The sequence below is a fragment of the Rhea pennata genome, chromosome 11 (assembly GCF_028389875.1).
Source record: "Rhea pennata isolate bPtePen1 chromosome 11, bPtePen1.pri, whole genome shotgun sequence".
Lineage (NCBI taxonomy): Eukaryota > Metazoa > Chordata > Aves > Rheiformes > Rheidae > Rhea > Rhea pennata.
Genome location: NC_084673.1, coordinates 21,340,728 through 21,364,520, shown reverse-complemented (window position 1 = coordinate 21,364,520; position 23,793 = coordinate 21,340,728). Strand labels below are relative to the sequence as shown.

At 37.6% G+C, this 23,793-nt stretch overlaps 1 protein-coding gene across 1 annotated transcript; it reads left to right on the top strand.

Moving 5' to 3' along the window:
* Positions 1-7,720: 7,720 nt before the first annotated feature.
* On the top strand, positions 7,721-22,331 carry LOC134145372 (homeobox protein CDX-4-like). Its single transcript, XM_062584797.1, has 3 exons — positions 7,721-8,153; positions 18,043-18,188; positions 22,077-22,331. The coding sequence occupies exons 1-3, from the start codon at positions 7,721-7,723 to the stop codon at positions 22,329-22,331; spliced, it is 834 nt and encodes a 277-aa protein (XP_062440781.1).
* Positions 22,332-23,793: the final 1,462 nt, after the last annotated feature.

The window sequence follows — 23,793 nt, the reverse complement described above, 5'->3', positions numbered from 1 at the left end:
GGGAGGGGGGAGAGGGCACAGATGGCAAAAGGCTGGATACAACAATTAGGAAGGGGAGGATAATTCCTGAGCTAATTTACCATTATACAGAGTAGGGGGTGAGAATTTAATCAATGCTAGTATTAAAAGCAGCTATGAAAACCGCTGTAGGCAACAATACATTGATCCTTTTTTTAGTTTGGTCGAATACTAACTACAAATTTGAGTAGCATCTAATAGGGGTGCTTAATCAGACATGAAAGATTTGCCTAGACTGTGTATTAAAAGTGCCACCTAGCGGAAAAGACCACTTTAAAGAGAGGCTCTTTCTGCCATTATTTTTATTTCATGAATGACTACAGAGCTATACAAAACCCAGGTATAGATCAGTGAGTCACTTACATTGAGACATTCTTAGGTCCAAGGACATTTTCCTTACTAAATGACAAAATAGCACCAGTTCCAGAAATCCCCCCAGAAATTCTTGATATTTTTAAGAATTAGTTGCAAGTAATCCACATGCAGATTCTATGCCAGCAGCTCACTGCCTAATAGTACATGCAGCACAAAGAACAGGATTTACACCTAGAGAATTGAATTCATAGAGCTCTCCAAGCCGTTATTTTAGATTCAGAGAATTTCACCAGATAGCATTTAAAAGTCACAACACTGTTTTGCCATATATGAAGAATAACACAGTTCTCATCTAAATTTGAGAGTTGCAGACATATGAGTTTCCACTCAGTAGAAGAGCCTTAAACATACATATACACAAACTCACAAAAAACAGAGTACTAGAAGCCCAGATTACATTTTGCTTAACTCTGCTGGTCGCAGTTCATACCAGGCATTCATCTCGCCGTCTGTGCTTTTCTTGGCAGAGACTGAAAATCTTCCACTGTGCATCAGGTCTGCTAGCATATTAGCTAGGAACTGGCCTCAGTGGGCTTCCTGCCTACAGGACAGGTTTTCCTCCTGTTCCTGGTGGCGGCCAAATGACCAGCTGAGGTCCTGCAGCACTGACAACGTGCAAACAGACCAAAGCACTGAACACGGGCTTCAGATCTGTCTGTACTTCATTCTGGAAAGCGTACTGAGCAGACCCCTTTGCTTTCTTCTTACACTGGGTAGTGACTTACCAGGTCTAGCTACAGGAATTTCATCACTTTCAATCACATCACAGAAGTGGCATGACTCACACAGCCTGAGGAGATCCAGCATATTACAAGGTGTTAAAAATTGAAAGCACAGAGCAACCTGAAAATAACAGTCAGAAAAAGAGATTTCCCCCTTCAGAGCCAGCAATATTCTCGACATTCTTACACAACTGTCTTTTACGTTAGCTATCCTGCCTGCTATTGCTGTCAAGAAACGTTAGTTGATTTACTTCACAAGCCATGAGGGAAGGAATTCATATTTTTATGTTACCCCTTATACAGAGACCTTTGAACACTTTCATAGCATTTCTTAAATTGTACTACACCACATGAGATCACGAGTGTTACTTCTGTTTTACAAATTAATATCTGTTGTGGAATACCGACTACCTGGTTAGCCCAAGGTAGTTGAAGAGATGGCCCTGAGAACCAGCTCTCCCTTGTTCCTCCTATCTTACCTCCTCTCTATGGCTACCTGCTCAGGTAGGTCAGCTCTCTCTTTACAGGACAGGGAGCTGAGAAGTGCAATCCTGGAAGTTTCTGTCATTCTTGTGACAGCATATATCCTTGTTAACATGGCACATAGGTTAGAAATACAGCTACTTCTTAAAGGAGTACTAGATTAGAACACCACAGTCCTGCTCTTCATCCCTCACTGCCATCACTTCATAAGGCATTTCTACTTGTGTAAAGTGGGTGTGAAATACCAGCATTTTGACTGGTGGCATTTTAGATGACATGAGAGGCAATATATCAGTGCAACAGAGATCAGGCCTACATATATACATTCTGAGTTCTATATGGCAGCTCAGTGATCCAACTTTCAACACCTAGTACATTGTGGACCTAAGAACACTCTGCAGAACAAAAGAAGAAAGGAAAAACCACAAGATTCATATCTTAGGGCACTCCTGGAAGGAGCTAATATATGAGATCAGAATGACATAAAACTCTATTATTATCTATACATTCCCTATAAAATAGAACAGCTTAAGTTCTTTGAAATCTGAATAAGGACAGTCACTGAAAGTCTTATTAGAAATGGCCTGCTATTCACCCAGTTAACCACTTGCTGTCCCCATTGCTTCACAGGAGTAACGGATCAGTCTTGCCAATGAAAGACTATTTTCAGAAAGACATCTGCCTCAAAAAAACAAGTGCTACTGCTCTTGGGAAAAAATGAAAGCTCATAAAAAATAAAAATAAGCTAATAAAGTTAATCTTTCCTCCAGGACAACAGCACATCCTATAGCTGTTGTCATTTGTAAGATTTATCTAAAAAAAAAAAAAAAAAAAAAAAAAAAAAAAAAAAAAAAAGTTATAGTTGTTTTTAAAGGGTTGCCAAAAATATTTTATGGATTTTCAAGGTCAAACTTATCCATGATATTGTTCAGCTTGGCCCTGATATTTCTAGAGTTAAACCGGAAATGGTTTACTGTCTGACTTAGCTTTACCATGTATGTACTGTCTCAAAGTTTTTCTTTTTTTCTTCTAAAAGATCCAGAAGGTAGAATAAGTAGCACAGGAGAAAACTTAAATAAATATTTACACCTTAAAATTATGGGATTCTGGAAGTTTCCAGATGAGAACACGGATGCATAGGAAAATACCTGCCTCCTAGGGCATTAATATAATTACAGTTTGAAACAGATCTGGATCAGAAGCTTCAGATACAATTTTATCAAGTCTGTGATTTTATGACAAGGCAAAAGGAAGCCCTGGAGATCTAGTCAAGCAGGAGAACAGGAATGATCAAAGTGAATTGCAGCAATCCAGAGTTCCTGCCTAGTCTCTGCAGCATCTGATAAAAACACCTTAAGGGATGTTTTTCCAAACAACATCTATGGTGGATGCTACTTCCTAACCTCAAGCTATAGAAACTATTGAAATTTTCAACTGGAAAAATGTATCTTAAAGAAGCCACAGGGTGAATCTGGTGGCTTGGACTCATAAATTTCTTTGTCTCCAAAATCCAGGATAATTCCTCATTTCTATTCCTCTTCCAGCTTCTCAGTTTAAGCCTAGAACACAGACTTGTTACTAAATTTGCTACACCTACATGACTTTGGATTTGGTCTCTTCATAAATCAACTTGGAGAAACAGAGTTTCTTATTGATAACGCTTGGGATTTATTATCACACAAATGATGATATTAGGAAGGCAGAAAAATATTTTATAAGGCAATTAATACCACCTTAACTGCCTTCTAGCTCTAATACTGCTACTCATAAAAGATGGTGAAATACAGAATATACTTTAAAAAATTTATACTACGAACTCCAAATCTATTTATTACTTTTTATTCAGCCTTCATAACTCAGTTCCACTATTTGCTTCTCTGTAGAATATTTGCCTACAAAAAAACAAAAGACAAAGCATTGCCACCATTTCTAATGTGGCAGGCCTCCAGTGGTCTCAGACTGCAACCGGGGAAACTGTTACACTGCATAAGGCAGTGGTCACTGCAGTCAGTGAAGTTATTTAGATCAGAATCTACCCTCTTCTTTTGCTACATTAGAGTCAAGCAAAGATCAGAAGGGTGGAGAAGGCTAGGACTACTATATCCTTCAAAATATCATTATTGGAAAAACTTACTCGAGAAAAAGAGCTGAATTCCTGCTTTGTTACTTCAATTTCCACTCTAGAAGGACCTCTCTTCCACTTGGCATAATGCTTTTAAACCAAAATTTTGTAAAGAGCTCTATCCAGTATAACAGAATGAAATTCAGAATTGTCAGTGCAGGATTATTGAAAAACTAATACGAAATGCCAGTTATAAATGTCACTAAGTTGGAGAGGAAGAGTTCAGAATTCACAATGCACTGAAAGTCTTCTTTAACCTGGGCTAAAATTCTGAAACCAAACTCTGAACTTCAGCATAAGTAATAATAATGTACACAAAAACATTGGGCATCTGATGTGCTATCACCTGCCTATTGAATGCCTATGTGAAATGAATCATGATTTTTTGATGTACCAATACATTGTGTTAGTGCATAACCAAACGCACAACGAAAGAGGTTCACACTCAGATCCACACCAACTGCACATATTAGGAAGAAACTTCTCAGAGGAAGAACTATTTTCCGATTAGTTAACTTCTGTTCTTCTACTCTACCTTTAATGTTAGGTATCTGTAATTTTAAAACTTCTTAGTCTTATTTCAAAACAGATTTTCCAAGAACGACAAAGTTTCAGAAAAACGTTATCCTACATACAAGTAATTTTTGTAAATATAGATGTATAATGCAAATGTCTAGATATCTTTTTACATAGAGTAGAATCTCTAACAAAAACATAAAATCAATAAGGACAGAGAAAAAGCAGGCATAAACACATTTGTCTAGACACAGTCTGCTTTTTGTGTCTGATAAAGGGTTCTGCTGCAGGCCTGGAACAGCAAGAGGCAATGAATGTTATCCTCAACCTATGAAACAGAATAATTATTTTCACAGTACAGAAAATCATCAATTTAGTTTTAAGAAAATGTACAAGTCAATAGACTTTATTTAACAAGAGAAGTAGCTCCAAATGATATACACTGCTGTATGTGTAGACTAACACTTTACAGATAAAACAACTGACTATGGAGAAACTTCTCAACTTTTTTCTATGGAAGAGGTTTTGACTGAAAAATTGAGTATTTATGAAGGGCTGAGTATTCAGATAGACTAATCTCCCCAGTAAGGCACCTGTTACTAACAGATATTCTTGCTATAAAGTATGAAAAGTAAGTGAAATCAGAATCTTTTTATATCTATGAATATGTTTACTTTTAAACAAATTGTATCAGCATTTGATTATTTATCTATTCACACCAGTTAAACAACAACCACGTCTAAAGATATGGCTGAACTAATAGGTTAGGTTCAAGTAATACAAATGAAAAAATTGGAAGTGACAGTAAAATGCAACTTGCTGAAATAAGACCAACTAAGGGTACTCAGGAATCCGCTTGGCATTCACAGCACGCGGCCAAAGGAGTAAAGCATTGTTAGTTTAACAGTCATATACTGTAAAGTACTTTCTACAAGTGGTATGGAACAACAAGATAGTCCTTACATGCTGGTAAATATATGTTAGCTGAGAGTGCCAAAAGGTAGCTGTATTTAGCAATTATTAATACTATTCTAATAGACATGAATAAATACTACCTCAGTATAATATCTTCTTTCACTAGCTTTATAAATCAGATTATAACATTATGGAATAATGGTCCAAAATCTCTCTAATGTAATAATGCTGCACTAGGACAGAGAACTGCTGTAGTCTGACATATTCAACATTCCTGAATGCTGAGTAAGAGCAGATCAAGATCCAAACTGCACAGTGATACCAAGCTCTTCGGCAGTGTTTTGGCTGATTTATTGGTACACCTGCATTCAGGAAAGGTACATCAATGCTTAAAAAGACAAATATTCATCAGTTTTGAAGAAGAGAGAAGGAAATAGAAATTGTTACAACAAAAAGTTGTAAAACAATCTTTCTTCCTAATTATTTCAATACTGTCTCAACTTGACAGCTACTAACAACCACATTACTCACTGATCCTATGCATTTCTAAAGGACTGAAAAAAGGCAGTACTGGTGAAAAAAATAAAAATAAAAATAGACAAAACGTATCTAGATTGTGCTGCAGAACTTAAGTCCTATTGCACTGAGTCACAGGCTCTCTAAAGGCAACAAAATGTAAGGGAGATTAATATGATTTATGTTGCTGATATAGGAGAATCAAGCTGTTCAGACACAATGCACAGATCAGTGACTTCCTTAGATCTGGGGAGTCTATACCAACAGCTGTACTTATTCATATCGATTGGCCAACTGTTTCACATGTGTCAACTGCAACTGAATAACCTCACATATGCAAACACAATAAACTGCTTCGGCAAACTTCTCCATCCAATGATTTTTAAAACACCTTTCAACAGTTACAGTCATAAAACATCATTCTCCAAATACTCACAAGAAGTAAATAACAAAAAAGTGTAAGTTTTGCCACAATGCACAGTAGGAAAATCTTAACAAGTGCTCACAGAAAGTTTGGACTTTTCCATCTAGCCTTGATACTAGAGTCAAAAAAGATTCCCACAGCTACAGTCACAAACCATTGTGTGAATACAGCCTACAGACCTTTCTCTGAGGCAAAGGAAACAACAGTGTTGTCAGGTGTGCAAAGTGATTCTCTCCTCCTGAGAACCAGGAGGAGGAACCTGCAAGTTCACATGGTGTTAAAGTGCAAAAGACTCTTAAAGAAAAAATACACCCCAGAACAAAGAAAAAACTCATTATACTTTGCACCTGTTTAACAAAAATATCCTTTTAACAAGCTGGTTCATTAATAAAGGTGCAATTAACTATCACATCATTAAAGGAACAGGAATGAAAACAGAGTAAATTCTCATTAAATGACAATGCCAAAGTATCTAGCACATTAAAAAAAGAAATCAGCACTTTCACCCCTCACTCCTGATTACAAATAATCTCATAGGAATTTGTTATTTATTAATGCAGGATTTCTCCTGAAAGTTAGGAAGCTGCTTTGTTTTTAAGCCAAAAGCCTCTAATTTGTTCCTATATTTATAAGAAGTAGTGCTACTTAATGTGAAAAAACACAGCAATGAGAACAGAACAATCTTTAGGAAAAACCACCACTCATTTCAATATCACAAACCAGATACAGGCATGGGGAAAGTGACAAATTTTGCATTCTCTCAATAACAGATTCTCTTTCTGTTAACATTGTAAGCTAGAATGGAGAAACTTCAATCACAGTGGCAAGCAGCCAGCTCATGAATAGGCTTGCTAACATCAACAAGACTATCCATCTGAACAAATGCTCAAAATGACTATGAGACTTCTTGTATATCCTTTGTAATGTTAAAATCAGTAGGAATACTGTGGTTTGTAAGTGCTCTCCCACATGGACTAAGGACTGAAGTCAAGAGGAGTGCTCATGTGAGCAAGTATGTAAGGGCTGCAGTTAAGGACTGTACTAGTCCTTTGATTTCAGTTAAAAAAAAAAAGAAAAGAAAAAAAAAAGAAAGAAAAGAAAAGAGTAGCACATTCTAACAAAAGACTACCAGACTAGCAGATAAACATAACCTAAGCATGAAGTTAGATTCTGCCATGTATTGCATAACTAAAGTACTATTACTGCCTGAACAGTTACTGGTTAATGATGTATGCAACTCAGCTTGAAGACCATGCGATTTCAAACTATGTTTAAAGAGTATAGAACCAGGATGGTAATACATGAAGGATCTGTGAGAAAGGAAGCACTAGAACTAGCAGCAAGGTGGGGTTGCCTGCATGGTCAGCCCTTCATTTGAATGCAAATGTAATTTTGGGGCAGGCAGTTATCTGTGACATCAGGCAGGACCTTAGTAAACTGTTACCACCAGCACCTGGTAACACCATTGTTAATCATGTGTAGTAAAGGGACATCAGGGCTAGCATGAGTCATTTATAGAGCCGGTCAGGGCTAGAAAAGAGAGAGAAAGAAAGAGGAGGGGAAGAGAGATCAAACAAATACTGTGAGGAGCAGGATGTCCCAGCAAGACAAAGCCAGGCTGTGAGCATCATGTATGTGAGTTATCTTTTGGATAAAGAAACCAGCATGTATCCAGGATCTGCAAGGTGCAGCAGCAACAACTTGCCAGTGCAAAACTTTGTGTCTACTCCACCCTATTCAGATTACATGGGATATCATCATGTGCCGACCCTGGACAACCATGGACAGTCTGCGGGAACCTGGGGATCTCACTACGGCCCACAGAGGGAGGACTGGAACGCTTACGGCCCAGGACCTTCCAGCACCGTTGCTGCCGCACACATCAATGGCTCCTCTCCTGGGCAGGTCTCCTACAGCTCTGCTGATTACAGCTCCCTCCATCCTGCTGGATCTGGCGGGTTACCTCCCACAGATGCAACTAATACACAGCAAATCTCTCCCAACAGCCAAAGGCACAGCTCTTATGAATGGATGAGGAAAACGGTGCAATCCACCTCTACAGGTATGAGGGCACTGAGGTTTATGCTGAGAAGAGCTTTTATTTTTGGCCAAGTTTCCTGTTTACAGGAAACATACCTCTTAAAAAAAAATCCTAATTGCTTTGAAGGATTCTCTTGCTAGCAGTTAAATATCAAATCTATTATCAGGTCATGTTTTTGATCAGATGATGATTTCTTATATTTCTTTCTTGACTTTTAATGCTGGGGCAGATGAAAAAGACATGATATTTGTTCAACAGTAAAGTACCTTTACTTAAGATAATATATTAAAAAAAATAGTTGTGAACTTCAAATACTGCTTTTAACAGGATTCCTACAGATTTGAATGAAGACATATGTCTGTGGACAGAAATTATGATGAAAGCATCCTATTTCCCCAGTACTTTGCTTATTTTCCTGAAGTTTTAGAGCAGACATGAAAGACTCAAGTAAGATGTTAAGGGGTTGGATATAAGGTTTTGTGTTAAAAGCAACCTCCCTAAACTTCCTTATTCAGAACATTGAAATGCAATTGGCAAGATCAAACAATGAAGCAAGTTAAAAACAGGAATGATTAGGAAAGACCTGCTTCACTTTGTAGTAGCAGCTTTCAGAATACACAGGAATAGAAAGATCCATTCTAATACAACCAGTTAATACCTTGTCAAGTCAATCTCCAATGCATAATAGCGCATGAGTGAAAAATGATGCTTCAACTGCATTTAAAAAGTAAAAAATAAGTCATGAAGCCTCAGGAAAAATGTCCTTTTGATTGTGGAAAGGAACAATACACGAAAAAGAAATAAAACTACTAAATATCCCTAAACCAAATGTCTGTACCTTAGATCAGATAGCAGAAAAAATGAATGGAACAAAACAGTGGAGAAGGACAGGAGAAAGAAGGGAGGAAACTGCCTGAAAAGAACTAAGGCATGATCTGCTATAAAGGTTTTTGATCCTCTGAGGTGTTTAGCAGCTTTGACATGCACTGAGATCAGTAGGAATTAAGGATGCTCAGTATATCCCCTGAAGAGACGTTCATAGTATTTCAGTTTTTTATTTTTTTTAGGAAGTTTCCTTTCCTTTCAGTCCTTCCTTCCTGCCATCTCTGTTCCACACATGCTTGTAAATAACAATTTTTAAAGCAAGTCCTGACTCAGTCTCTGAGAGGAAGATAATTATTTAAAACATGTGTTAGAAAAATAAAAGCAACCTGATATAAAAATCACCTGTGTTAAAATAGTGCATCTAATCTGTATGGACAAAGTCATTACTACTGTTGACTACAACTTCATGGATAGTCTACAGAAATCAACAGGACAATTAGCAGAGTAAGCTGTTACTCTGGGTGAACAAGAATTTTGCCAAATACAAGAAATAGAGTGTTTTTTTTTTAATCATATTTGTTCTTCACTGTATACTACCCAAGAAAAAACAAGAGGGCCTGATCTTGCAAAAACTTATGACTTAACTCTGAGCAGTCCTCATGAGGGCAATGAAATTACTTGCAGATTGTACGATTTAGCATATAATTTCTGATGGCAGAACATTTATTCAAAAATTCATTGCTTCTCATCGCTTCTTTACCTACCTGCCTCTTGCTCCTGCAGATCTGAAATGCAGCCTCTCAGCAAGAAAGGCCTGATCTCCTGACCTGTCTGTGTTGCCCCTTCTAATAATGGGGACACTGTGCTCTATATAATAGACAATAGGGTTCGAATCGCTTGCTTAACAAGCTTGAGGCTTGTAGCATTCCACATCCCAAGCCTGTAAGGGTCAGAGCACCCGCTGGCCGTGCTGGGAGTCTCTCCATTCTGAAGTGACTGGTCCAACAAGACACTGAGTACCTTCAACTCGAGAGGAATTGAAGAAATCGGCATGTCGTAAGGCCATATCCCCTTAAATGCCCACAGGCCAGTGTAAGGCCTTCTGAAATTAGTGGGAGCCTACCCATTCACTTCATGGGTACTGGGTCATGCTTTAGGGAAACATTCAGACAGATACTTTTCCTGTTACTTCTTGCTCCTGCCCCCCTCTCCCTTATTTTTCATATGCCAGGAATGCTTCATTCCAATAAATTTGCTTCACTGGAGTCAGTTTCTTTCTCCTCACTCCCTCCTCTTCCTCTGCTTAAAAGCAAAGACACTTTTGCTTTTCCCCCATTAAAAAAAAAAAAAGATATATAGTACTAACAACAATTAACACTAACAGGTCAGATCCAGCTATGCACTTAGATGAGTTTATCTTTGAGCATGCAGTTCTTGTCAGTGACTTTAAATATGTGACTAGGCTAACTGCAAGTACAGAGGTGGTTTGCTGGATCACAATCAAAATGCTGCATAATTTCTTAGATTGAATCTATTGCTCTTTACATTCCAAAAGTGGCATATGTACATGAAGTATGACCCTTTTTCAAAAACTATTAGCATTTTCAGTAGAGGTTTTGTATAAATGGAAGCTGATGAATCCACCTATTATTTATTAACTAACCTTATTCTCTGTGAAATAGATAAGAACTACTATTCTTATTTTAAAGACGGAAAAACTGAGGCTCAGACTCACCCAAAGTAACTCTATCAGAACAGAAATTAGACAAGTTTCATTATTTGTTCTTTAACTGTTCCAAAATACTACTGAGCAATAATAATGCAATTTCACCATGGAAGCACAGACTATTAAGGCAAGTGACATTTGCAATATGATCTTGCAAGTCTGCATGAAATGTGCTGGTAATCATACCCCCTTAAAATCAGGAGAGATTCTTTCCGTAAGTTTACTTACATGAGTAGTCTGACTTGTGAGTAACATCTACAGAAACAAGGTGCAGAATCAATGACACCTCCACCTCCAGAGCTTTCACGGTTAGCTTCTCTCATTGATGCTTTCTGGCCTTGTGACCTGGCAGATGACAAAAAAATACTTCATTGAAATTTCTACCGCTGTCTCATATCCTAGAAGTCTTTCTATATTTTCTCACTTATTTGGTTTACCTGGAACAACAAAAGATTACTTCTATTTACTATTACTTTTATTATATTGTGTAACTCCACAAACAACAACAACAAATATAAGACCACATCTTCAGCTGGTGTTACATGACATTCCTGAAATCATGCTACTTGAAACCTCTGGAAGATCTCAGAATTTATTGTGAGACTACCATGCTGGTCCAGTGGTACTAGAACGCATTCCTCACAGCAAAGATCTAATTAAACTTTCATCCACCATTGTCTGGTTGGAGGATGTCTTTCTGCCTGTCTGCCCCAGCACCTTTGGAACTGGTGGGACCGACCTACGTGCAGTAAGAGTAGGATCCAAGGCCTGGTCCCTGCATTCTTGAGGGTGTTCAGGATACAGGAGAAAGCAAGTGTATTTTGGCTCATAACACTCCAAGGAGAAAACTAACTATCTAGTATTTTCATTCAAGAACACACGTGAAAAAAGACTCTAATACTGTTTCTGTTTCCCCTCTCCCCTCCCAAATTAGGGATTTGAAAGGATGAGTAAAGCCAAGGAAACTAGCAATTGTAATAGAGGACAGAAAGCCATGAGAACTAGGGATTTGAGGTGGCAAGGCTACAAATTCTACACGCACGTATGCACGTAAACAGCGTGATTACTATCAAATTCTTTGATGGGAAGTAGAAAAAAATCCATCCTAGAGCACGTCCTAAATCTTCTCCTCTTGTTTCAGTACCATTTTTGTGGAGGTATCTGAACATTTTCTCATAGGAGCAGGCTTTTCTTTTTGTCTCTGTGAGAAAGCAACAAAAATTTGAGGTAAAACTGTGCCCAAAAGAATACGTCTGAATAGTTAATTGCCAGGCAGTTTCAGCAGCACTGAGAATTTACTCACAAAGCTGAACATACATCTTAAGACCTGCATTTAGGTTACCATAAAATAGGGAGGGCAGGAGTTTTGAAACAGAGGGAAGCTAATTATAAGCAGAGAGAGACACTTCCTGTACATGATAATTCGCCTGTCACTCTTGTACAATAAAAGATTTACTCTGAAAATATAAAGACTTTTTTTCTAATGATGACAGGTGCGGCTGGCATCATTATCAAACATACTGCAAATGCAGAGTATCTAGTCTTTGAAGAATAAAGAAGTTATACTCTCTCAATCCTAAGGAAGAGAAATGAGACATACTTGCAACATGCTGAATGCCTAAAGAACATATAACACTTGAAAATTTTTCAGCTAATCATCTGTGTTCAACCTAGCATGTCACTGGCAATGGAACTTCCCCTGATCTTGCCACTTACAAACCTGCCTACATTTTCTGCAGCTTGTGTCCTTCTGCTAAACAAAATCCACACAGGGGGTCTGTCCAATCATCATCGAAAAGTGACAAAAGATGACTCTGCTCTAGATTTGGTTACTTCTGAATGATGAAGATTAACAGAACGCAATAGAATAGTTTACACTTACAAACTAAAGAATAGAATTTGGCCAATAAGCTTTATCACAGAATAGTAGAAGATAACCATAACAGATACTTTAGAGTTTTGAATAGTGTTCAGTAACAGAAGTGAACAGAGGGAAAATTCAAGTCACCTGACATATTTTGATTCTGTGTTTCTCTTCTCTTCTTTTTAGCATGAGTCATCTCAATATGTATAACAAGAACAAATCATCAAGACCCACCAGAAAATATAAACACAGAATTTCACCATGTTTCACAAACCTTTATGCATCCAATTTTGCAATAAGGAATAGTCCTATTCATCTCCGTAAGAATTCTGGCAGGAATGAGACATTTTTTTATAGGATTGGGCCCATGTAACATTTTCCAACACAATGACAAGGATTTTTTTTTTTAATTTAACCTTTACAGAATGTCATGTGCAGCACAACATCCTTCTTCCAGACTCATTTAAAATTACTTTTTTTCACAACTCCAGTTAGGTCACTGAAATCAAACTAAGGTGAATTTGGCCCTTTCTATTCCTAACTGATAGAATAAGTGCATAAATATTTAGAGATAGGCCCCAAAAAACCTCTGGGTCCTGATCTCTGATGGCTTTATCATAAACTCAAAAACTATCTCTAATCTCTCCCTTAATACTGAGCTAAGGCAAAGATGCAGATCTGAACTGAGCTTATCTCCAGGCCAGAAAAACATTTCACATTTCTCACTAACTTAAGTTGCATTCCAATCATCAGGTACCGACATTAACTCCCTCTGAAGCAATATTAAATGATGTAATTGAAATCGTGATGCTCTGTAAGTAATCTGACACTATTCCATACTATGATACCTTCTAAGTTAGATAGCTGCTGTGTTTCTATGAACAACGCCAATTTACAGAAGACTACGGCATTCCTGAACAGTTAAGAGAGGAGGCACTGAAAAGGGGGCCAGGGCCAGTTCTAATGCTAATTTATTTTGCTTTGTAAACTAGTTGTGAGGTCTGATGGTGTTTTTTTTCCTTTCCTGGGTTACATTGTCTTAGGTTTTGAGGCCTATCTGTCATATTGAGGCAACAGACCCTTTTAACACTTCTCTTTGCTTTGATATGCAATCTTGTCTCTTCCTTCTCCCTCTTTTCTTCAGGGGTTATATTGCCGGAAAGGGTGATGATTTTCACAGCAAATAAAGAGGCCTTCTCCGAGGTTTATTGTCTTCAGAAGAAATGCTCTGTGAATTTTATGGCCAATAGGAAAGCTGTTCCCTTCCCCCCAACTCAAAACTTGGCTAGTCACAGAAATTGCTAAAGTGGGTGTCATAGAACCAGATTGTTAAACTGTATCTCACAATTTCTTGATTTTGCATTACTCTAGAGGCACTCTCAGTCAGTCATTATTTGTGAAATAAGTTTTTGACAAAAATCTCTGTTCTTAAATAGCTCAGCAAAATTAGGAAATCCACTCCCGCAGCACCATCCCAAAGGCAGTCATACTACAAAGGTAGCTGCTTCAAAGCAGCTGCTTCAACTACTGATAACCTCTCTGGCCACTTGCAATTCCCTGCTATAATTGTCCATGATACAGGATTTCCAATAAAACTTATACTGTATTACTGATTAAAATGATAAACTGTCATTAATAAAAGATTAACTAGGATTGTAGAAAGTTGGATGTTGATAATTTCACTCACTTATCTAAACGAGTAAAATAAACAGGATTTCACTAAAGGCCTGGACTAAAAAATTAACTTTTATCTTTGGATGATTGAATTCATTAGCTCCTAAAGAAGCCTGAGAAATGAAGAATATCCTTCCACTACTTCTGAGGTTAATTCATAAATCCTACCTCAAATTTTACTCAGGTAGTATCTCTTCTTGAAATAAAATGCACCATTGTAATAAAAAACAGTAGAAGCAGCAGCAAGATCTGGCTCCAAAGGCTCTAAAGGTCAATTCCACATGACAAGTGGAATTACAGGCTAAAGTTCTAAATTCTTTACAGACAGGTTTTGTTGCTGTTGTTTAACTTGGAAAATATATGAAAAATGTATTTTGCCTTTGAAAGGAAATGCCATATTCAGTGTAATTCCAACCCAGCATCCAACAAAGACATTAGGAAGTCCCTCACTGACAGGTAAGGGTGAGTGCCTAACTGAGTAAAACATGACACTGTCAGAACAAGAAGTATCCTCCCCGAAGGCCATGGCAGAGCTCTCACTCTCTGGTGGTTCACATGCAGAGTATTACTCTGCAAAAAATCAGATTATTAAAGGCAAGATTTACCTGATAGATCATAGAGATTTTCACTCAGACTATTTTTTACTTTTAGGAAAGAAATATTTTCTTTTTTTCTTTTCTATTTCTTAAAAATATTCTTTTCATTTCCTTAAACTAGCTGTGAAAGCTCCCAATGTGCCTTCAAAAGGAATCAGAAATTATCATCCCTGTTAAAAATAAAGACACTTATATGACAAGAAATGATTTTGTAAGAGAAAGTTCTGTTTTCCAAATGCATTTTATTTCTTCAGTTCAAAAAGCAAAGAGAAAACATTCCTCTCCAGAAAATAAATGTTTTTGCACTTAAAATCAGAAACAGAAAGGTATATCTTGATGTTTACCACCTTGTTTTGGCAACAGAAGACCATCTGATATTTGTCTACGGCTTCTGAATGAGAATAGAGTTCAAGATAAGATCACCTTGTTGCTCTTTTGCGTTCTCCAACTTAACAATACAAAGGACATCTATGGAAACATTGTAAGCATTCTGTCCCATAGAGTGACCCCAAATGCACATTTAAGGAGGAGGCTAGAGCGATCAAAAGTTACAAAATATAAAGTAAGGTACTAAAGCACCACAGGTTATATGTTAAACAAACAATTTATGCTCCCAAAGAAGGAAAACAAATGTCCTGATATTTATGTGGGCTGAACTGAATAACCATTCTTCTCCAGGGACTCTAAAATTCTTACTCTACTATTATAGAATTAATATCATTTGATTTTCGCTTGATTATCAAGGTAAACGCAATTGGGCTAATTCTGCTTCCAATACAGTTTCACAATGGTAGAAATGCTACTGAAATTTAAGAAGTCCTATAGACCTACCATGGTCAAGCACAGCCTAGCAGAATGTTCACAACGAAGTTATCTTATTTGAGTGAAAGTATTTTTGGCTACGTAGAATGAGCAGAAACCTCAACAGAAGCAACAAATATGAACATGCATACACTTATTCTTCCTATTGAAATACTCCCAGTAAACAGGCTGAGGAGCTCAAGATAATAGGAAAATGTCCATATCACCGTAAACTCACTATTAACACATAGTGCTTTCCCAGGGTCAAGCAGCATGGAGCCTGGAAGCTGAAGGAACAAATTCTGATGTAGACCTTGTTCTACAAGCCTAGAAACAGCCTGTCACGCAGCACGAACCAGTTATTGTCCACAACCAGAGCTATAACAACATTTGTTTACAGCATTGCAGTGTCCAGGACTTCCAGTGCTAAATAAGCCTGTATCTTGGATCTTTACAAAAGGTATAAAAAGGATCAATGCCCTGAGGTCCTATAATGTAAATGTATCATTCTGAGCCAAAAACTCTTACAATTAACACAGCACTGATTGTCAAATGCTGAAAGAGAAAAAGTGATGCAACTCTCAAGTTATTACCATGTGGTGTAGGCATTTAGATAGCAAGTGAGAAGTAATGTTAACTTTAAACATGTTCAGCTATTAAAACAAGGAATTAAATACTACGTCTCCCCTCACAGATGGAGGGAAAATGTTTATGAAACCAGGTCATGAATTGAGGCATAACTTAATACAGTTCTGCATCTCAAATTCTGATCTTTGGCCACTAGCAAAAATTCAAAAGCAAGGAGGGGCTGGAAGAAGGGGTTGGGAAGATGTCAAGCCTTTGATTCCACTGATACATGATACATATTTCAGAGCTCCCCAGTGCTCTTCATTCTTTCAAAATTAATTCTAGGTGTGCAAGCCTTATGAGTCTAAGGAACCCATTTTTTCGAAAAACTAGGCATTCACATAACCTCCTCAGAGAAAAGCAAGCATAATCCACTGTACAAAGCTATGCTACATCTGTTAAAGGTGACAAACCACAACATGCCCCAAGTTTTATTCATGACCTGAGGTAACTTTAATCTAAAGGGACTGTTCATTAACTATACTATCATAGTGACCAGCAAGGACAAAAAGAATGACTAACTAGAGTACCCCTATACAAGATACTGCAAAATAAATAAATAAATAAATAAAAACACATTCCCTGTCCCAGACAATTTACCGTTTAAACAAATACATACATATACATATATATAAATATATAATCTTTATATAATATATATAAAAGAAGAAATATCCAGATAAGCCAGGAAGCACAAGCAAAAGAATAAGACACTGTTAGTGATCATGATAACACTGCTCTTAGCAGTTCAATGATCCCATCTTTCTAAAATGTAGGAAGACTTTAGGGAAGGGCTCAAGTGCCTTGGTTTTAAACAGGTGTTGATTCCTGATATTCTGATTGCCTGATATGAACAAAAAGGGAAAGGCAGGTGACAAGGGCGCATCAGTAGCCTGTCCTGTTCTCATGTCTTTCACTAAAGCTAAGATGGGCTGTCCTGAGAAATTATCCCATATGGATTCCATAATATTTCAGCCACTTGAATCTGTCTTCGTTGCCTCCTGTCATTAGCAACTGCAGGTACTGCCAACTGAGCCAAGTTTGTTTCAGTCAACTGCACTGACAGCTGAGAATGAGGCAGCAATGGTGCTTGCAAAAAAACAGATGCTGCAATTCTAGTATTGTTCAATGTCCTATGTTAAACTTTATCGCTTTCTTTTTCCCATTTTACTGTCATCCAAAAATCTATGTAACTATTCTTTGTGCTATTGTCAAGTCATGGATAGATTGCACCAGACTTGAAGGAAAACATGACCTCCAAACTGAAATAACCACAATATTATATGAATTTTTCCAGACACAAGGATTGAGGGACTTTGGAAGCTCTCAATATTTTCTATGCAGTAAAATACACTTCACAATTTCTCTCTGAAGCAGTTAGCATTATATCAGCTTTAGAAATGGAGAAACAGAACAATTTAACACTACACAGGAAGCCTGCATCAGAGTTGGGGACATAACCCGGGTTTCCTGGCTTCTAGTTCTTAACAAGACCACCTTTGATTTCCCAAATGATAACACAAGGGTAATAAAGAATCTAAGCACCAGTTCATCATCTATTTACTAAAGAGTAAACTCAAAATCTGATGGTCTGAAATTCCTGTGTTGTAAATCAAGATCGAGTCCACTTCCGTCAAGGGAGTTACTCTGGTAAGTGCACGGAGAATCAGCCTTAAAATACCCATAAACATATTTTCAAATATGTCAGATATTTTGTATTACTGAATTTAAAAATTTAAAATATTAAAAATTTTAAAAAATTCTAGTTTGAAGCTATGTGTTCTTTTCTCAAAACAGGTAAAACAAGAACAAGAGAGAAGTACCGTGTGGTTTACACAGATCATCAGAGATTAGAATTAGAGAAGGAATTTCATTACAACAGATACATTACAATCAGGAGGAAGTCTGAACTTGCTGCAAACCTAAGACTTTCTGAGAGACAGGTAGAGTATGGATCACCCGTTCAGGGTTTCCTTTGAATTTATTATTGCTGTGGAGGAGATAATAGCACTGGTTAAAAACACAGAAATGCTAATGCCTCTAATAACTGAACCATGTGACTTGATTCCACTTGCAGTGTAGGATCCCAAAGCTGAATGGCCTCATGGCTGTCTTTGCACTTATTTCTAAATATTCCTCAGTACTAGTATTGCAACAAAAGCAGTGAGCTGTGCACCAGTACAGAAAAAGTAAACACCAGTCTTCAGTACAGTCCTGTTCTCTGAAACAGGAGTCCAAAAATTCCCCCGAAATACTGGCTGGGGTTCTCTCTACTTTACTGGGGCACTGGTAGCACAGAGAAATTTTTGCAAAAATTTTTAAGCAGAAGTCCTGATTCTGCTGAAGTCAACAGGAATTCTATAACCAGTTGCAAGAGGCCAGTCTTAGCAAAGATGCAGCCACTGAATATAGGTGATGAATTCAAGTATACTCAGGACACCAAAGGTATTCGTTTCTTTGATTGCCTTTTACCTTTTGTTAAAGATTTCCTGCACACTTAATATTCCTTTCTCCCTCCTCTTCCCCTCCACCAATACCACTTCTTTACCCATGGCCTAAATCAAGACCACTATCCGTCCTAGCCAAGAGATAAATAAAAATTGCTCGGGATCCCATCAGTGCCACATTCCTCCATTATGTAATTACAAGGCACGTATATTGTTTCGGCTGTACTTAGAGACTCTACCAACTCCTACCAAAGAGGAGCAGGTACATACATATCCTCCAGCTCTACAGCACTTCCACGATCAGCTGGCTCATGCAAACAGCTAAGATACCAAGCCATATCTCCCATAAAGAGACTCTCAGCATCGGCTGAGCATACATGCTGTTCTATTTGTAAGCTTAACACAGTATACTGAAATAAGCAATTAAACATAAAATTAAAAGTGCTATTGAAGGATCTCCATTAACAGATTTCAGGGGATAACACGCTCATTACTTTTCTGTTTGCAAATTGTACACTATCATAGCGCTGTTTCTTCAGTAAATTACTATTCAAAATTATGCATTGAAGATTATGGCTGATTCACCATTGCTTGTGGGATCTAACGCACAGGGATAGCCTAAAATACACCTAGCTATTCATCCAAGCTGCACTTGTCTTGCACAGCACATGCTGAAAGAGCTTACAGAATTGGAGAAGCAAACAGACATTTTGCAAACATTTCTCAATCTGCAGTTCAGTGTAAGTATTTAATTACTGAAAACTAAAATTATTACAACTGGGCATAAAAATCAGACTACTTGTATTTTCCCTGACTGTAAAATTCTTAAAAACTTGACTTCATTATGCTAAATTTAAAAATTAAGATCCTGTTTCTGTAAATGAACAATATTTACTTGAAGCTTCCTAGTTCAGTGATAATTCCTGAAAAACCTTTTGTTAGCATATTTTCTTTTTTACATTTATCATAGGAATTATAGCTACATTTCTTGTAATGTTTGCTCTGCTCCATCATCAATATATGTCATGAACAATATTAATTCCAATGCACAAAGTCTAAAATTCACTGAAGTCTCTCTTGAAAATGTAAGATAAAGAGGGAAATAACTGATAAATATTCCTCCTACCAATCTTTTGTACAAATTTATATGACCCCACCACATTAATGTAACAACACCACTGACTGAACGTACACTATCCTGGCCCTAGATGTACTGTGCTCTGCCTAAAACCTGAATGACTTTCCGGGAAAGCTTTTTTTTACAGGCTATGCCAAAATCCCATCCAGGACATTGGAAGGAATATCTCACTCAGGACAAAAGGACAAAGAACGATTGTTTAGACAAGGAAGGAAAGACCTAACATCTCATCAAAAACAGAGCGGTAAAATGAAAGATTGCTGATATAGAAAAACAGAAATAAAGGAGATGATGAGTACAAGGAAGAGAGAAGATTAGACTTGAGGGGAAGGGTTACTTACAAGACAACTCCACCATTGAAAAAAGTAGTGAAAGAGAAGATACCATCAAGCAAAAAAACACAGACAGAATAAATCAGACAGAGTTGATCACGTTAGCTCTTATTCTATCATTTTCAGATTTGTATTTAATTGTAAGTATTGGGTAATAGGCATATGAATGTCAAGTGCCTACTAAAACTTCTCTCTGGATCACCACTATAGAACTGCATCTCTACTAAAAAAAAAAAAAAAAAAAAAAGAGAGAGAGAAGAAGAAGAAGAAAAGAAAGAAAGCAAGCTTACATTCAAAGGCAGATAAAAACATTGAACCTAGAGGGTAATTCTGCATTTGCATTGCTTTGAGTTTTATGGATGTTTTATGTTTTCATGAATTTTAGCAAACACACTGGTGAGGCTAGATTATCTCAGGACAATGAGAACAGTACAAGTTTGGGAATATTTGAGACTGCTTTAATGGAAAGGAGCTTGCCACCGAAATGATATTCCATAAACTAAGGCAACAGAAGGAATAGCCAAATGTTCAAGATGATAGTCCAGGACTTAAGAAACCTAGGTTCAAGTTTCCATAAGCTTTGTTTGTACTTAAATTCCTCAACTGTAAAATGAGAACAATAATGCCTCAATGATAAATACAGAGACTGCCATACAAACTCCTTAAGATGTTTTGTGGTAACACTGTGGGTTAACTACTACATTTCTTTCAAACCACAACATAATACCCACAGATAATATCACTTTTTATTGTTTTATCTTCTTTATGATCATCATACTCTTTTTCTTTCCTAAACTTCTAGCAAAGGATAACAAATCACTATTTCTCAGTAAATTACAGATTTTTTTCTTTAGGTTATACAAAACGGTGACAGAAGTCCTTCATTTGTCACCTGAATGCCAAAGGGAAAACAGCAGAACATGTCTGAATGTAATAGCTTGGCTCTTTACACAGACAAGATGTAATATAGAGCCACTTCCAAGGATAAACAAGGAGAAAGGTGGAATTCACTGGTTTAAATCCAACATTGTGGGTTCATCCTGCCATCTTGCATGTCATCTGCCATAGAACATTTACCCTTTCATGCCTTATCAAATTCAGTTTAATTCTGCTGTACTTTCAGCAGAACATTGCTCATCAACTTCATCTCATATCCTAGCTTGTTCCATCCTACTCAAAAATTGTACACTCTTCAATAGTTGCTCCATTTCTTCCCAAAGATGATTGCATTTCTATGGTACTGCAATGACGATGGTATATAGCAGTGCACTGTTTGGGAAGCATCATCATCAGCAGATTCTTGCTCCATTTACAAATGCAATAAAACCACTTGGCTATCAAGGCAACACTTACATAATTCTTTGAAGTTGTGTGTGTACCAACAGTAGCACACATGCACAATGCAGTATGGGATGCATTGACAGAGGGTGCAATTCTGCTCAGAACTGCATTCCCACTGTTTTAGGCTTACACTTTGGACCAAACCAATTAACATGCAGCCTTTGAAACAGGAAAGCCTCTGTTCCTCAGTCCATTGGCAAATGACAGATTTAGACTTACTCTGATCTAGAGCATACAGTTTTCAATGTAAAGAGACTCTCAGAGTATTTTGGCTACCAAAGTCAGGCATGAGATTCTATTAGATTTTGTACCCAAAATCAAATTTTATTCCATAAAATATACTTCCTAAAAATAACACTGAAAAACTGTTCATCAAACTATCAATAAATATTTGATTCCTAGGTTTTCTGTGTGAAAAAACAAGCAAACAGCTCTGTTGTCTTAGCTGGCTATTGCCTTTCTCAGTGGTCCTCCTGCAACTGATTTTTCTCTTATGCCCCATAATTTATTACATAAAGGGCCACACTGCATCGTATTAGTAATTGAAAAAATGTTTCCTCTGCTCCTCTGCAGGTGAAAATCTGGTTCCAGAATCGCAGAGCCAAAGAAAGAAAATTAATGAAGAAGAAAATGACTCATTTTGATGGCAGCAACCTTGGCTCTATGCAGAGTGACTCTAGCTCAGTGAGCCCCATGCCAGTTCCAGACCAACAGACTCATTCAGAAATGCCCAGTTCTTTATTCCCCCCACCACCTGCTCCACCTCCGCTTCCAATGAGCGCTTTGCAACACAGCGGGAACCTGCAGCAGGTAGTGGCCTCCCAGTGAGGCTGCCTAATGCGCTGTTGCATAACGAACACTATAACCCAACAGTAAATGGAGCACTACAGTACAAAAGAGATACAGCTGCAGCTGTTTTGCAAGAGTCCCCACCACCATACAGCTCTGCGCAGAAAAGCTTCGAGTACAGTAAACCAAGAGACGCTTGCCAGGTCTGCAGGCCAATGCAAGTTTCCCTGGGCTATGGAACTGTTGCATGCAAGGAGCCCTCATTGCAGAGAGACTCTGCAAGGGGACGCCATGCTAAGCCTGTGCCACAAAGCAAGCAAGCACTCCTCCAACCATGCAGCAGGTGGGTAGGCACTGCGAGGGAGCAGAGTTGAGGAGCAGATACAGCCACTTGTTATGCTACACTGCAGACAAAAAAAGCACAAAATGGGCCACAGGCAATACAACACCTCTGAGGCAGTAATGGCAGCAGTATGCAAATACTCCGTCCCTTGCCCCTAGGTAAAGAGTATGTTCCTTCTCCTTCGATTTCCAAACAGGTTCCATGTACTAATCTTGCTTTCATGGACATTGCACCTGGATCTTGACAAACGAAAACCTGGTTTATGTTTTGGCCCACCTGATGGAAAGTTTGGGTCATGGTGGTTGCACCCACTACATTTTGACGACATAGGTCAAGGATGAGCTTTTTGGAACTTTTTGGCTTTGACAGGTATGACCTCCAATGCTACATACCACAATACGTACCCTTCAATCTTACCATAAATATTTCCAGAGGAAAACATTTTGGAATTGTGAAACTTGGCTTAAGTTCAAGTAGAAAAAAAATCTTGTCAAACTCATTTTGTATCCTAAAGAAATGGCAAAGGAGGGAAAGTCCTTAAAAAAAGATGTAGGTATTTAAAAGAGCAATTGCATTTCATGAGACAGCATAAGCCATGGATAAAGATGCAGTAATTGTATTCAAGTAATTTTAAATTTGATCTAGTTTTCAGGCCTATTGAGATACTGAAAATCTAAAAAGCCAAATTAATAGAAGGCAAAGCAAACCAATATTTTACTTAAACATAACCTCTGGCCAATTTTTAGGTGGGCACCTAACAGTAATCTCCTAAATCTGTATTTGAGCATCTAAATATGAAACTTCAATTACAGAAGTACTGATCCCTCCTACAGTAAGCAGAGTTTGGTAGGTAATCAATACATAAGAATAATCAGGACACTTGCTTCTTCAGTATTAGAAACTTGGGATCCTGATCCTCACTAATTTTCATCAAGGTGTTCTCCTAAACGCCTCCATCACTGTTGCAAATAACACTAAGGAACATTGAGTCATTCACGCACTACATTCTTCGGGGGGGGGGGGCTCTTAATTATAACAAATAGTACTATTAGATCATCAGAATGTGAGTAATGTAAAATTACTTTGTATATAAAGAACATTAAAATAAATGACTTTTTCATTAATCATTTTCCAATGTTACACCAGCTACTGCAGCTG

What these genes read in the sequence shown, in the direction of transcription:
- LOC134145372 (XM_062584797.1), top strand. Translation starts at nt 7,721, where the DNA reads ATGTATGTGAGTTATCTTTTGGATAAAGAAACCAGCATGTATCCAGGA. An exon ending in GGTGCAATCCACCTCTACAG is followed by an intron (nt 8,154 to 18,042) that starts GTATGAGGGCAC and finishes TTCTCAAAACAG; the next exon opens with GTAAAACAAGAACAAGAGAG. An exon ending in TAAGACTTTCTGAGAGACAG is followed by an intron (nt 18,189 to 22,076) that starts GTAGAGTATGGA and finishes GCTCCTCTGCAG; the next exon opens with GTGAAAATCTGGTTCCAGAA.